The 12386-nt window shown below is 51.6% G+C and overlaps 1 protein-coding gene across 1 annotated transcript in view; it reads right to left on the bottom strand.

The window, feature by feature from the left end:
• TFAP2E (transcription factor AP-2 epsilon) overlaps positions 1-10060 on the bottom strand; it is a 35648-nt gene extending 25588 nt beyond the window's left edge. Inside the window, exons 1-3 of the mRNA XM_074305104.1 lie at positions 9660-10060; positions 8326-8802; positions 6682-6733 (exon numbers count right to left, since the gene is read on the bottom strand). Coding sequence (XP_074161205.1) covers positions 6682-6733; positions 8326-8802; positions 9660-9686 — 556 coding nt within the window. The 5' untranslated portion in view covers positions 9687-10060. The remainder of the gene's footprint in view (positions 1-6681; positions 6734-8325; positions 8803-9659) is intronic.
• Positions 10061-12386: the final 2326 nt, after the last annotated feature.

Genomic DNA, 12386 nt, shown 5'->3' with positions numbered 1-12386 from the left:
CTTTCAGGATATCCTCAGCTACCAGTGCCTTTCTCTTTTATGCCTATTTTAAGTCTACCTATATCTCTGTGTTGCAATCCTTAAAATGCTATACAAGTACTAGTTGCTGTTATTACATGGATGACTCCAGAATCTAGACATTCAGCCTCTATCTCTCCTTTGCACTCTAATCATAGATATCAATTGCTCACTAGACATTTCCTGTAGATTCTGTAGGGATTTCCAATTCAACTTACCAAAATAAAATTCATTGCCATCAAAAATTCTTCCCAACTTCCCATTACCGTGAAGTCTACAATTATCCTTCAGGTGATTCTGATCCATGACCTCAGAATTAACCTTGAACTCTTCCTCTTCCTCACCCCCTGATACCAAATGATTTGCCACATTTTAGTGATTCTGTCTGCACACTCTTGCATAGGATTTAATATGCTAATCTAGGGCCTCATCATGTCTCTTAGGCTACTAAAATAATGTACTTATTTTCTTGTTTCTAGTTTGTCCTTTCTTAAAAATTAGAATTTTTAAAATGCCTTACATTTTTTTAAATGTTTTTTTTTAATTTTTAAAAAATGCCTTACATACAGGATATCATTTAAGCCTCACAATCAACCTGTGAAAGACAGGTATTATTCACATTTTCACATGAGAAAACCCAGATCCTCTTGCCTCCAAGTAGAACATTGTACAACACTTTTGTGTCTCCTTTCAAATCATATCCTTTCACACACCTGTCGAAACAATCTTCCTGAAGCCATCAAGCACTTTGCTAAAAATCTGATAGGACATAGGACAAGATACAGGCATCTTAGGCTGGTAGTTCAAAGTTTTCCACGGACCTTTCCAGCGCTTCTCAAACCCAGAGCTAAGCGTCTCTCCACCCCTCATCCTGAAATTTCCTCCAGCATAGTCCCTGATGAGCTGAAGCACAGAGAAAAATGGAGGCAAGAGATCATCTCAATGCAGCCCCATAAAGAGATGAAGGTCGGGGCAGGGAACACACCCAGAAACTGATTTTTAGGGGCTACTCACACGTGTTCAATCACACTCACACCTAATGAGTCCCACACACATACACACGCAATCAATCACACTTTCACACATTAACATATATATAACATATAACATGTATATCCACATAGACTCATAGAAGGATTTAGACATAACACACATTTACACTCAGCCTGTTACTAACCCACCCCGCGGCGCTCGACCCATCCCCCGTCCCCTGCTCTTTTATAGGAGGGGGCAGAGTCCCTCGAGAAAAGGGCCAGAGCCTGTTCCACCTGGCCTAGAAAGGGCTCAAGCCCAACAACTCCCCCTCATGCCATTTCTCATCCTAAGAGGCAGGGAAAGAGAAATTCCCCAGTTCCTCAGCCAGAACCGCTTCCTCCCACCCCGCCTCCACCCCAACCCTCAGGGCTTTCTGCCTGCACGGGACCCCGGTTTAAGTCACTCACCTCTTACCCCCCCCCCCCCCATACCTCCCCGCTCCCGCCCCCCGCGCGACCCGCTCAGCCGAAAAGCTACTCTCAAGGTGACAGGACTGACCCAGCGCCACAAGACTCGGATTACGCGCTAGCTGGTGGCGCGGGGGTGGGGCGACGCTGAGGTCACGGGGCTGCACCCCTCCTGGAAGATGACTCCCCTTCCCTCTCCACCCCCACATACCGCATATGCCTCTGATCCTATAGTCTGGGCACTTTTCGTGGAGGCAGCGTGGAGTCATCAGGAACAAAGCACCAGACCGAGCACCGGGCGGCCGGAGTGCGAATTCTACCCCCTCCACAGACTAGCAGTACGGTCTGTGGGGTAGCAGAAAGCTGGGTTCGGAGTCCGAAGACCTAGCCGTCTGAGTTCCGTCACTTATCCGTCTTTGAGCTAGTCAGGTCCTCGCAAAGCGGTGGTTCTGGGCTCCTCGAAGCCCAACGTCCCTTCCAGCCCTAATCTGTAACTTCATTCGATTGGGAGCAAGTCACTAAATCTCTCTAAATTATTTCCTCATCTGTAAAATGGGGACAATACACGCTTTGTAAACTTGAAAGCACTAACGGAAATGTAACGTAATGCTTTTATGGAGGGGTGGCAAGCATGTGTGTGAATATCTATGGGCGGAGATGGATTGGGTAGGTCCCTCTGAATCGGGCTATTTCCACTCTCTCCCAGCCGTCCCTCTTCCCTCCCATTCCCCTACTCCAAACCAAAAAGGAAAAAAGAGGGGGAGAGGGGGAAAGCACCCAGGAGATCTTACAAGACTCTTGGAGGAAGGAGCCTGGGCAAGATGCTCAGGAGCCCACCCGAGTTGAAGCTGAGTGCAGCTGATAAATTAGTGGAAGCCTGAAAACCTGGCAGTCAAAGAGAAAGAGGGAACTTTGGGAGCTGGGCGATGGGTAATGAAGGGAGAGGGTAGGGTTATGAGAAAAGGGTGCCGGTTAAGTCTTAGTCCACTGTGACTAGGGTGTAAAGAATAGTCTCCACCTCTCTCCCTCTCCCCTACCCCTACTAGCTTCACTAGTGTTTCTTTCCAGGTGAGAGGCTGGGAAGAGGGAAAGCTCTGAGTGATCTTTTGCCAAACCCCCAAGGGAGTAGGGGGTGTCTCTGCTCTGGACCAGTTGAGCTTGCGGGGTGGAGGTGGTACAGAGTGGAAGAGGAGCCAGAAATGGAAGGCAATGAAAGGCGGGCTCCGGAATCTGGAGAAAGGGCAGAAAACAGCCCGTAGCCCGAGTGGAGAGCAGGAGCTGAGGCTGCAAGGATAGGCACCCACAGAAAAGCTAGGAGCTGGGACCCGGGGAAGGAAACCAAGGAAGGCAATGGGGAAAAGGGCAGGGATGAGTTCGGAGCTGGAGCCCCCTGGGGGAAAAGGAACAGGAAGTGGTGCCCAAAACCTGTAAAGGAGAGAAGGCAGGAATGGGAACTAGATGCAGGAACTAGGATCAGGGAGTCTGAGGGAGCAGAAATAGGAGAGGCTGAGAAAGGCCCAAGAACAAGGATGAAAATAGGGAGCAGGAGCCTCAGTCGAAAAGAGAGCAGGGATGAAAGTTGGATGCTGAGAGAGGGAACAGTATTAGGGCAATAGAGAGAGGGAGGTAGGAAAGGCACCAAGTGCTGGCATTGAGTGGGGAGAATGGGCTTAGAAGCCAGAGTCCAGGAAGAGGCACCAGAAACAGAGGCTGGGAAGAACAGAAAGGCTCTCTTGGCTTCCAGGGAGGGTTTCATTCATTTCTGGGGCAATTTAGGATGATGTGAAGGACTCAGCACTTACTTTAGCTTCTCTGTCCCCCATGCCCGCCTGTGTATCAGTGCTCCAAGCTAGAACTATCCATGAAAGGCTACAACTGGAGGCTTAGCATGGTGCCTGACACATAGTAGGCACTTTGTAAATGTTTATCGACTGATCAATGAGTAAAGAAAAAAGGCCTAGGTCTGGGTCCCTGCCTGTCTTCATGGGGAGTTCTATTCCCTTATCTCCCCTCATTGCTCCCTAACTCCCAACGCACCCAAGCCTCTCACCCTGGCCCTTTGCCCATACTTTCAGAGACGCCCCCTTCCTTACGGACCCTCAGCGGAAGCCTCTGAAACAGCAGGAGTCTGAGCCCCGAGGCTAGAACTGAAAGTGGGCAGGTGTGTGAGAGTACTAATGTAGTAGAGTTTGTGTGCTTGTGGATTGGGGCGGATATGTGTCTCTGTAGGTGCTATTTGTGAAGAGGAGGGGAAAGCTTATTTCATGCTTTAAAGTGCAAAGACTCCATAGGGTCCTTTAGAGAGAGACTCGGCAGACTTTAGAATTTAGAGCTCACATAATCCTGGCCCTGTTGTCCAACCTTATAAGCCACATAAAGACATATGAAGAGCTGTCTCTATCACTATTTTTCTACACACAAACAGACCCTAAGGCAACCTGACAGCCATACCCCAAAATACCACCCAATCAGTGGTCAGTCACTCACTGACATTTGTGTCTTTCCCAGAAAACAGGCCCAGGAAATTCTCTGGAGATAAGCACCTAATTAATACAGAAACATTCTAGAGGCGGGCACCCAATATGGAAACATACAACAGGGACCCAGTTCCAAATCTCCCAAATAGCCTGCTCTATTTGGTGCCAGCCAATGTTACTAGTTCATGGGAAGAATTAAGAGGTCTTTTTTCCTTGTTTCCTGTCTTCTCTGCCACTTTTCTTTACCTTCCCCTTCTGCCTAAGGTGCCGTGCAGATAGTGGGCTAGAAATAAAAGATTATACTGAAGCTTCTCTCCAAGGCTGGGGGTGGGACTCTTCCCAGAGATTCCAGGCCAGGAATCAGTCTTCAAATGCTAAGTCTGATAAAAATCTTTTCCCCTCTCACAAAGAGAGACATCCCCCCACCCTAATCACCAAAGACCCTACCAAAAAGAATCAGCAAATCCTTAGGGGACCCAGAACCTGGCGCCTTTGGTAGAATAGGAAATTGGTTCTCAAGGGCTCCCTGTCATTTTGTTCAGCTTTCCTGATTCATGTGCATGGGAGTATGGGATATGTGTGTTTGTTTTGGGGGGGAGGGAAATAATCCTTTTATTAGGCCTGTAGACCCCATCATCTATTCTCTTCCAATCTTAAGGAGGACAGACCATTCCCTCCCAGATAGCCTTGAAGAGGGGCTCTGGCCAGGATATTTGAGATCCTCCTATACTTTCCCCAAATTCCCTGGATTCTAAAGGGAGAGCAGGGAATTCAAGACTTTTCTCAAGTCAAACCCTTGAGCTGATGATTCCCAGCTCTTGGCAAGTGATGAACCAGGAGCCACAATAAGATGTTAACATGAGAATTCTCCCTTCAGAAACAAAACAAAACAAAACAAAAAACAAAAACAAACAAACAAGCAAAAACCATATAATACTGTCTATCACATTAACAATTCACCAAAGTATTTTTACATTGGAAATGATTGTTCCTATTAACAACAGAACAGAAACCTTCCCCAATTCCTTCTGTCCCAGGCCAGGTCCTGTGCCCCTAGGACACTCATATTGTTGCTGAAGAAATCTTTCAGGGATCTGGTTTCTTTCCTGTCTTTCCAGTCAGTCAATGAACCCAAAGCTCCCTATCCCCAACTTCCCTTCCCAACCCCCTCTCATCTCCTCAGGGCCTGACTCTACTTAGTTTCATCCAAGCCCAGAATTTCCCACCTTCAGAGGGAGCCTGAAAGAGGGGGTTGGTCCCATTTGTCATCTGGAACAGATTCAGGTGTAACCCACTCTCTCTTCTATGCCAGAGAGAACAAGTGAAGGGCAAATCCAACTGGGAATTCTGGATTTGAAAAACAAATAGAGTCCAATCCTCTGGGAGAAAGGGAGGGAGGGTAGGAAGAAGGGAGGAGCAATGGCTTCCCCCTAAACTATATACTGTCTGCTGGGACAGGGAAAGGAAAATGTAAGCCCCAATCTCCCTCATCTCCTTTCCTATTCATTCCTCCAAAGGCAAAAGTGGAAAACACTCTTTTTCTTAAATTGTATTTTTCTTTCTAGTTTAGTATTTCCTCTTCCCCAGTGTCCTGATACTTTTCTTCTCTCCCTTCTCCCAAGCATCTCCTACGTCTTTCTTCTTGCAGAATCCCTGTAGACTCCTCTCTACACCCCCCTTCTCTACCCACTCTCACTCCCTTTTCCTCTCTTCTCCTATGCCTCCATTAACTGCCACATTAATGTGACAACTTTCCTGCTTTTCTCTTCTCCCCAAATCATTCTGTTCCATCACTCTAACCCTCTCTTCTGTGGTCCCTCCCTCCATGCTGGCTTGGGGCACCCACACCCCCTTTACGTCCTTGATCTGTAACTGCTGTCATAGTCTTACTCTAGACTCTCCCAGACAAAAACATAGGAGGTTATTCTACAAACCCCACTGGCTCACAATACACATACACACACACACACCGTCTCAAATTTAGCCCAAATTGAAAAGCTATTGGTCACTGGGGGGTGGAGAATGGCTTTCTCTGTCTTGTGGGGGAGCCCCTGTGACCCTCCTTTACAACTCTGAAATCTCTGAAATCTGCTGGGAATCCCACCCCCATCCCCTGAGGAAACTGGGAAGTGACTTAACTAGTTCTGCAAATTAATTCCAGAGACAGAAAATCAATGCAGCCCCACCCAGCAACCCCAGGGAGAGTGGAGCAGCCCCCTAGGGCCCAGCCTTCAGTTTCAGCCAGACTTAGGCCGGCACCCTATTTCCAGCACCCAGTACACGCTGCCCCCCCCCCAACCTTTTACAGAGAACCTGACTGTAATATTTCTTGCAGAGTTCCTTCTGGCAGACCCCTCCTTATAAGGTACTTTACCTGTAGTACCCCTTGGACCAAGTCTCTAAACTACAGCCCCCTTTGTATTTCTTCCCTCCAACCTAATAGGGACCCCTAGGATATTTAAGTGCCTTGGTACAGAGTCAAGTAGAGGGAGGGGCGCATGGAGGATCAGGGCCTGGATGTAAGCAGTTTACTTGAGTTGGGGAGGTAACCCGGTTGCTACGAACAGAAGCTTCCATCCATGACTGCAGTTCTGAGAGAGGACCCAGCACTGGCCAGCTCTAGGTTATTTCTTCCGAAGGCTGCTCCCGAGTCCCAGCTGGTATTGGGGCTTCCTGCCTATAAACTAGGTGCCCCAGGCACCAGCCTCCCCTGTTTAACCCCCGTTTCTAAGCTGATTCCCTACCTTTCTTGATCACGGACTGATCCAGGAGGTTCATCCCAGTGTCGTCCACGGCCTGGTGCGGGAGGAAAGAAGCCGGGTGGGGAAGGGGCCAGGCCTGGCTGGTATCACCCAGTCCCTCCAAAACCCACCATCAACCCCAACGGGTGCTTAGGCGGAAGAAAACAAACAAGGTCAGGAGAGAGAGCCCAGATTGGCCAGGGGGGAGGGAAAACATATTAAAGGGGAGAGAAACGCTGGGTTGCCATATTCTCCAGCCCAATGAGGCCAGAGAGATGAAGGGCAGTGGATTAATCAGACCCAAAGGGTGCCCCTCAAAGGAAACCGGGAAAGGCAGTAGCTGCTGAGGCTGTGGAACAGAGGAAAGGAGAAAAGGTGTGAGTTAAGCACTGAAGAACAAGTGGGAGAATGGAACTCGGAGCAGGAAGAGTAGATTTGAAAAGCAGACCAGGCTGAGGAACCAAGTAGAAAGGTGTCGGAGCGGAGTGGCGGAGAGGATGCTGAGCCGGGGAGAGGGTACAAAATGAGGGAGCACTGAGAGCTGACTAGGCAGCCCGCAGTCCGGAGCTGCAGCTGGCTGGGGAGCTGGAAGGGTGAGCCGGCTCGGTTGTTTGGAGAGGCAGGAGGAGGACTAGATTTCTAAGCAAAGGAAGATCGGGTTGAGCCGGAAAAGGTGCCAGATGGGGGATACTGGAAAGGCTAGAGGTGGAGGAAAAGTCGGCCAACTTGGGTAACCTTGGCCTGAAGGACGGAGAAAGCAAATAAAAAGAGAAATATTTAAAACCACGAATGTGGGCGACCAAGACTGCGAGTTCAGATAATTTGCCTGCCCCGTTCTAGGGGGATTCTGATACTTGACCAAGTGTGGGTGTCCCTGAGGAGCTGAGCAATCGGACTAAGGCTGGCTCCCCGGCTCTGGCCCCCAGCTGCGTGGTCCGCACGCGATATTCCCCCCGGGGCTGAGACTTTTCCTGCTGCTCCCGTTCCGGCTGGGCAGCCGCGGGAAGATCATTAACTCAGAACGGTCGGGGAGCGAGGCTCGAGGGAGAGGGAGAGGACTGGAGGTCCTCAAACCCGGGACCCACAAAAAGTTCCCTGGAGAAACTTCTCAATCTTGGTCTGGGGCTCTCATGAGAGGCCTCGGCTGGACCCTGACGGTTCTTATTTTGCTCCCAGTCCCTGTCCTACCTTGCCGGCGCTTGTCCGGCTCGCGTTCTAGTAGTACTCAAAGCTATAACTTCACGTCCAGCTTTCCTACGGGCCTTGCCCCAGATCGGCCTCGCGGGGCCTTTTCTGTTCCTCTCCCGTTCCCTGCCCGTCCTCCTTCCACAGTGAGCTTTCTCCAGTTCTCCCAGAACCTGCCGAGCATCTTTCCCGGGCCTGTCCTAGCCAGGACGTTTCCTCCCCGGTACTGAGTCCCTTAGAGATGATTCCCACTTTCTCCCTGTCCTCTGAGGGTCTTTCCCAGGTTCCATTCTTATTTGTTTCTCTCCTCCGTCCGGGGGCTTGCTGGGTCTTTCTCTGTCCCCTCACATTCCCTCTGGGCCTTTCTCTCGGTATCACCCAGTTTTCATCCTAGCCTTTCCCCCACCCGGAGGGGGTCCCCCAGGTTCCTTCCCGACCCACTGGGTCCCTCGGGGCCCTCACCTGGAGATCCTCCAAGCCGTGATGTGCGGCCAGGCCGTGTAGGCCAAGCGGCCCGTCCGCCAGGCCGTGGGCTCCGTCCGCCAGGCCGTGCAGGAGGCGGGGAACGCCCGGGTAATCCCGGCGAGGGTCCAGGCCCAGAGCTCGGTGAGTCTGAGCCAAGAGGCCCTGCTCGTCCTGACGGCCGCCGCGGGGAGAAGGCCACGCGGGCTGCTGGTGCTGGTGCGGGTGCGGGTGTTGGTGGAGCGTCCCAAGGCCGCTGTAGGGTTCGCCTAGGTGGGGGAAAGCCGTCTCCTGGGTTTGACCGTAGGGTAGAGGCGGCTGCGGGTAGGGTGGCGGAAAGTAGGGCGGCTGGAAGTCCGACGCAGGCGTGTGGCAAAGAGGAGGCGCCGCCGCCGCCGAGAAGGCCGCCTGGCTGAGGGAGGAGAGCTGCGACAGGCGCCCTCCGCCAGCCGCGCCGTTCAGCCCATCCGGACGGTCCTGCGTAAGAAGAGAGAGAAAGACGGAGAGTTGGACCGACCGAGGGGACGTACGAGCTAGTCTCAAACCAGTAGGGGTTCCAGCCCAGGTCTACCTCTGCTCCCAGACTCGGGCCCGATATAAATCTGGAACTAATCATAGAACCCAGAAACAAGCAGTCAAAAAAGACCCCGGGAGGGAAGGTAGAAATTAACCGGAGCGAAGGTCTAGAATTTACCCAAATCGAATAATCGAGTATCAGTTTAGTTAAACATCAAAGACAAAAAGGATTAAACAAATCAAAACAACAATACTCAAGTCCTGCCCCCCCCCCCACCCTCAACAAATACAAACTCTTCTTTCCCCGTCGCTGCCCTAGGGGCCCTCCGGGGTACTGTGCCTCCAGGGTCCCAGGATCCTGTAGGGTGCGTGAAAAAGTGGAATAACGGAGGTGGGATGCCCCAACCCCAACTTGTAACTCTTCACTCTTCCTTTCTTTCCTTCCCCCACTTTTTTCTCCCCGGGGACCCAGCGCTAGTCTTTTTTCCAAACCCAGGGGCCGATCTCCAAGCGTTTGTCTCTAAGACCCGATCCCGAATCTCCTGAGAGTTTCCCAGTCCCTCCTAGCCTGCAGTCGGAGAGGGCAATCAGCCTATACCCCACCTTTGGGGACTGCAGAAGCCCCGCACTTCCCCCGCTGAGATTTCGTTTTTGTCGGGGGAAGAAGGCAGGGAGTAAGAGTTGTATCGGAGTGTCGGGACTGTCCCGGGCTGAGCTGTGGCCCTGGGCTATCCCCGCCCTAGACCCTCAGGTCCAGTTCACAGGTCCCGGTGTTTTCACTGCCTCCCACCCCCACCCCAACCCCCTGCAGCACTCACCATCGCGGAATAAGTATGAACCAGCATGGGTGCGGGAGGGCTGGAGGCGGCGGCTCGAGGGACCGCGGGGCCTCGCGGAAGAGACTGACAGACAGACTGCTTGACAGACAAACTGAGGACGCTTCAATGCCGAGTCCCGGAGCTCCGGAGTCTGCGCAGCCGGCCAGGGGTGGGCGCGGGGGGCAGCCCCTAGGAGCGGGATCCTCAATGTCCGGAGCCCCCGCTAAGAGCCATGGGGCGCGGGGGGAGGGGGAGGCAGCAGGCGGGGGAGTGAGAGTAGGGACTTGGGCAGGGGGGCCACAAGGGGGCTGAGTAGGGGATGGCCTGAACGGGGAGGGGGGGGGAGGAGGAAGAAGAGGAGGAGGTTTCCAGTTGGAAAAGTGTTTTAGCTCGTTCCTATCTCCCAGCCCTTCTCCCTCTGAGCCCAGACCAGCTCCATGCGCTTCAGTTATATGGGCGGGAGCGCGCAGGGGGGCGCCGGGGGCGCGCATTAAAGAGACAGTCCGGGGGCTTTAGCTTAGGCCTTCTCGGTGTCCCCAAGGAGGTGGGGGTGGGGAGGAGAGGAGGGAAAGTGTAGAGGGGTCTTTGTCAGGGGAGAGGAAATTCTACCTGCTTTCTCAAGGGTGGCACCGGAGATGTGCCAACTCAGGAGAGTCTACACCAAACAGATCTTCAGGACCTCTCCGTAATATCGACGCCTGGGTCCGCGCTCCGCAGCTTCCTCCTGGGTCTGGCACCTTTCCCTCCTCTCCTGGATTCCTCGGCTCCCCGCTTCCTCTGCCTCGCACCCAACGAACGGCTGCCCTGAGAACAGGGCGACTGCACTGGCTCTCCCAGCCATCCTGGAGCTTACCCCGCCACATCTCCGAGGTCTGAAAAGGCCCAGGAAAAGGCCAGGAGAAAGACTATGTAAGGCAGGGCCGCGGGCTTATATGGCAAACTAAAATTGGGGAAGGAGGACCAGTAAAGAGTAAAGAATTCGGGAAAAAGTGCTCGGAGCGGTGCTGCTGCTCTGGGAAGGGGAGAGGTGTCTGTTTTCTGGCTCCGCCGTTAAAGGCTTCTACCTGGCCCCCACCTGGCCCAATTCCCCGTTAAACCTGGGCCGACCTGAACAGAGCTTTCCACCTTCCCACCTCAGGGAGGCCTGTGGCGCCCTGAACATTGTCCGGGGGAGCCTGAGCGGGAGAGCACCGGCGGAGGTGAGAAAGTTTATGTGCTAGTGGGCTTGGGTGTCCCATTGGATGTGATGGTAACACCGGAGGGTTTGGGGTCTGGGAGCCTTGTGTTCTCGATTGTAAGTCTGACCTACAAGAGTATGTATGTCTATAAGTATGACTGTATGGTATATATATATATATACACACACACCTTTCTGTGTGTCTGTATATGGTTGTACACAGGGGCAGTATTGTGATTGTGTGTGATTGTATTTATGGCTCTGACACAAAGGTCGTATGTAGTATCGTGCATCTTTGTGACAGTTGCATCTTCCCCACTGCACTTTTCCCTCTCCCTGACAGCTTCTGGCATCCAGTCTAATCCCTTATTCCTCATATGCACACCTCTTCCCTCAATGGGCTGACGGGAGCCCCTGAAAATCTAGGGGTCAGGAGAAAAAGAGAAATCAAGAAAGAGGAAGTGAGAGAAAATGGAAAGCTATAATGAAGAAAACAAAGAGGAGGAAGAATGAGAGGGAAGGGAGTAGAAGAGGAAAAAAGGACAAGGAAGAAGAGAGAGGGAAGGGAGGAGGGGCGATAGAGGAGGAACTAAAAGAAAGGAGAGGAGAGAAGCAAGATGACCAGGAAGAAAGGTAAAAAAAAAAAAAAAAGAAAAGAAAAGAGGGGAGAGGAGACAGGGAAGCAATTAAAGAAGAAAGGAGGGAAACAGAGAAGAGAAAAAGGGGTTAGAGAGAGGCAGAAAGAGAAGAGAAAAGAAAGACCAGAAAGAGGATAAAAAAAGAGAAGTAAAGGGGTGAGAACCAATGTAACCCAGCCATCATTTATTAAATACCCTTTATGGAGACTGTGTCTGTCCCAACTGTAAGAGTTGTGCTGTACTCTCTCAAAGCCTACATCTAACAAGTTTCTCTTTGCTTGTCAGGAAGGAGGCCCCTTTCATATTTCCCCTGGGACTTAGGGCAGGGTGGGGCTGGCAGCAGCAAGCAAGGAGGGAAAGACACTAGCATTTATTAATTGCTTACTATTAAGTGCCAGACACTGCTAAAGGAGTGAGCCATAAGTGAGTTGGGCTCTCCCAATGCAAACCCATGGTAGCCCAAAGCCTGGTCTTATTAGTTGTGAGAATTTATAGTATCAGATAGTGGGCTGAGATGAGGGGGTTGGAAGGGGGGGGGAAAGCTCTCTTCTCTTTGCAATTCTCCCCACACTTCCCGCCCCTCCCCCCCAATCTATAGATCAGAAGTGCCGTTCCTGAGTAATCATGTGCGTCTGTGTGTGAGAAATGATGTGGGAGTGGGAGCATATGTGTTTGTGTGAAGTTGTGTTTATGTTCATCTCTCTGTGTTAGATGTGTAATAGCCATGCCCTGGGCTTCGGTGACATACTCGCTGGGGAGTTTTGTTTTGTTTTTAATTCAAACGGCTTTTTGTTTGTTTATTTTAAAAGGGAAAGAGGAAGGGCCAACTCACCACGGACCCCCTTTATTATGTGATCAGCACAAAGCAGGACTCCAGCCTGAGTCTATAAATGGATCCACCACAATCCCAGG

Source organism: Sminthopsis crassicaudata, chromosome 3, assembly GCF_048593235.1.
Source record: "Sminthopsis crassicaudata isolate SCR6 chromosome 3, ASM4859323v1, whole genome shotgun sequence".
NCBI lineage: Eukaryota > Metazoa > Chordata > Mammalia > Dasyuromorphia > Dasyuridae > Sminthopsis > Sminthopsis crassicaudata.
This window is presented reverse-complemented; position numbering and strand designations above follow the sequence as displayed.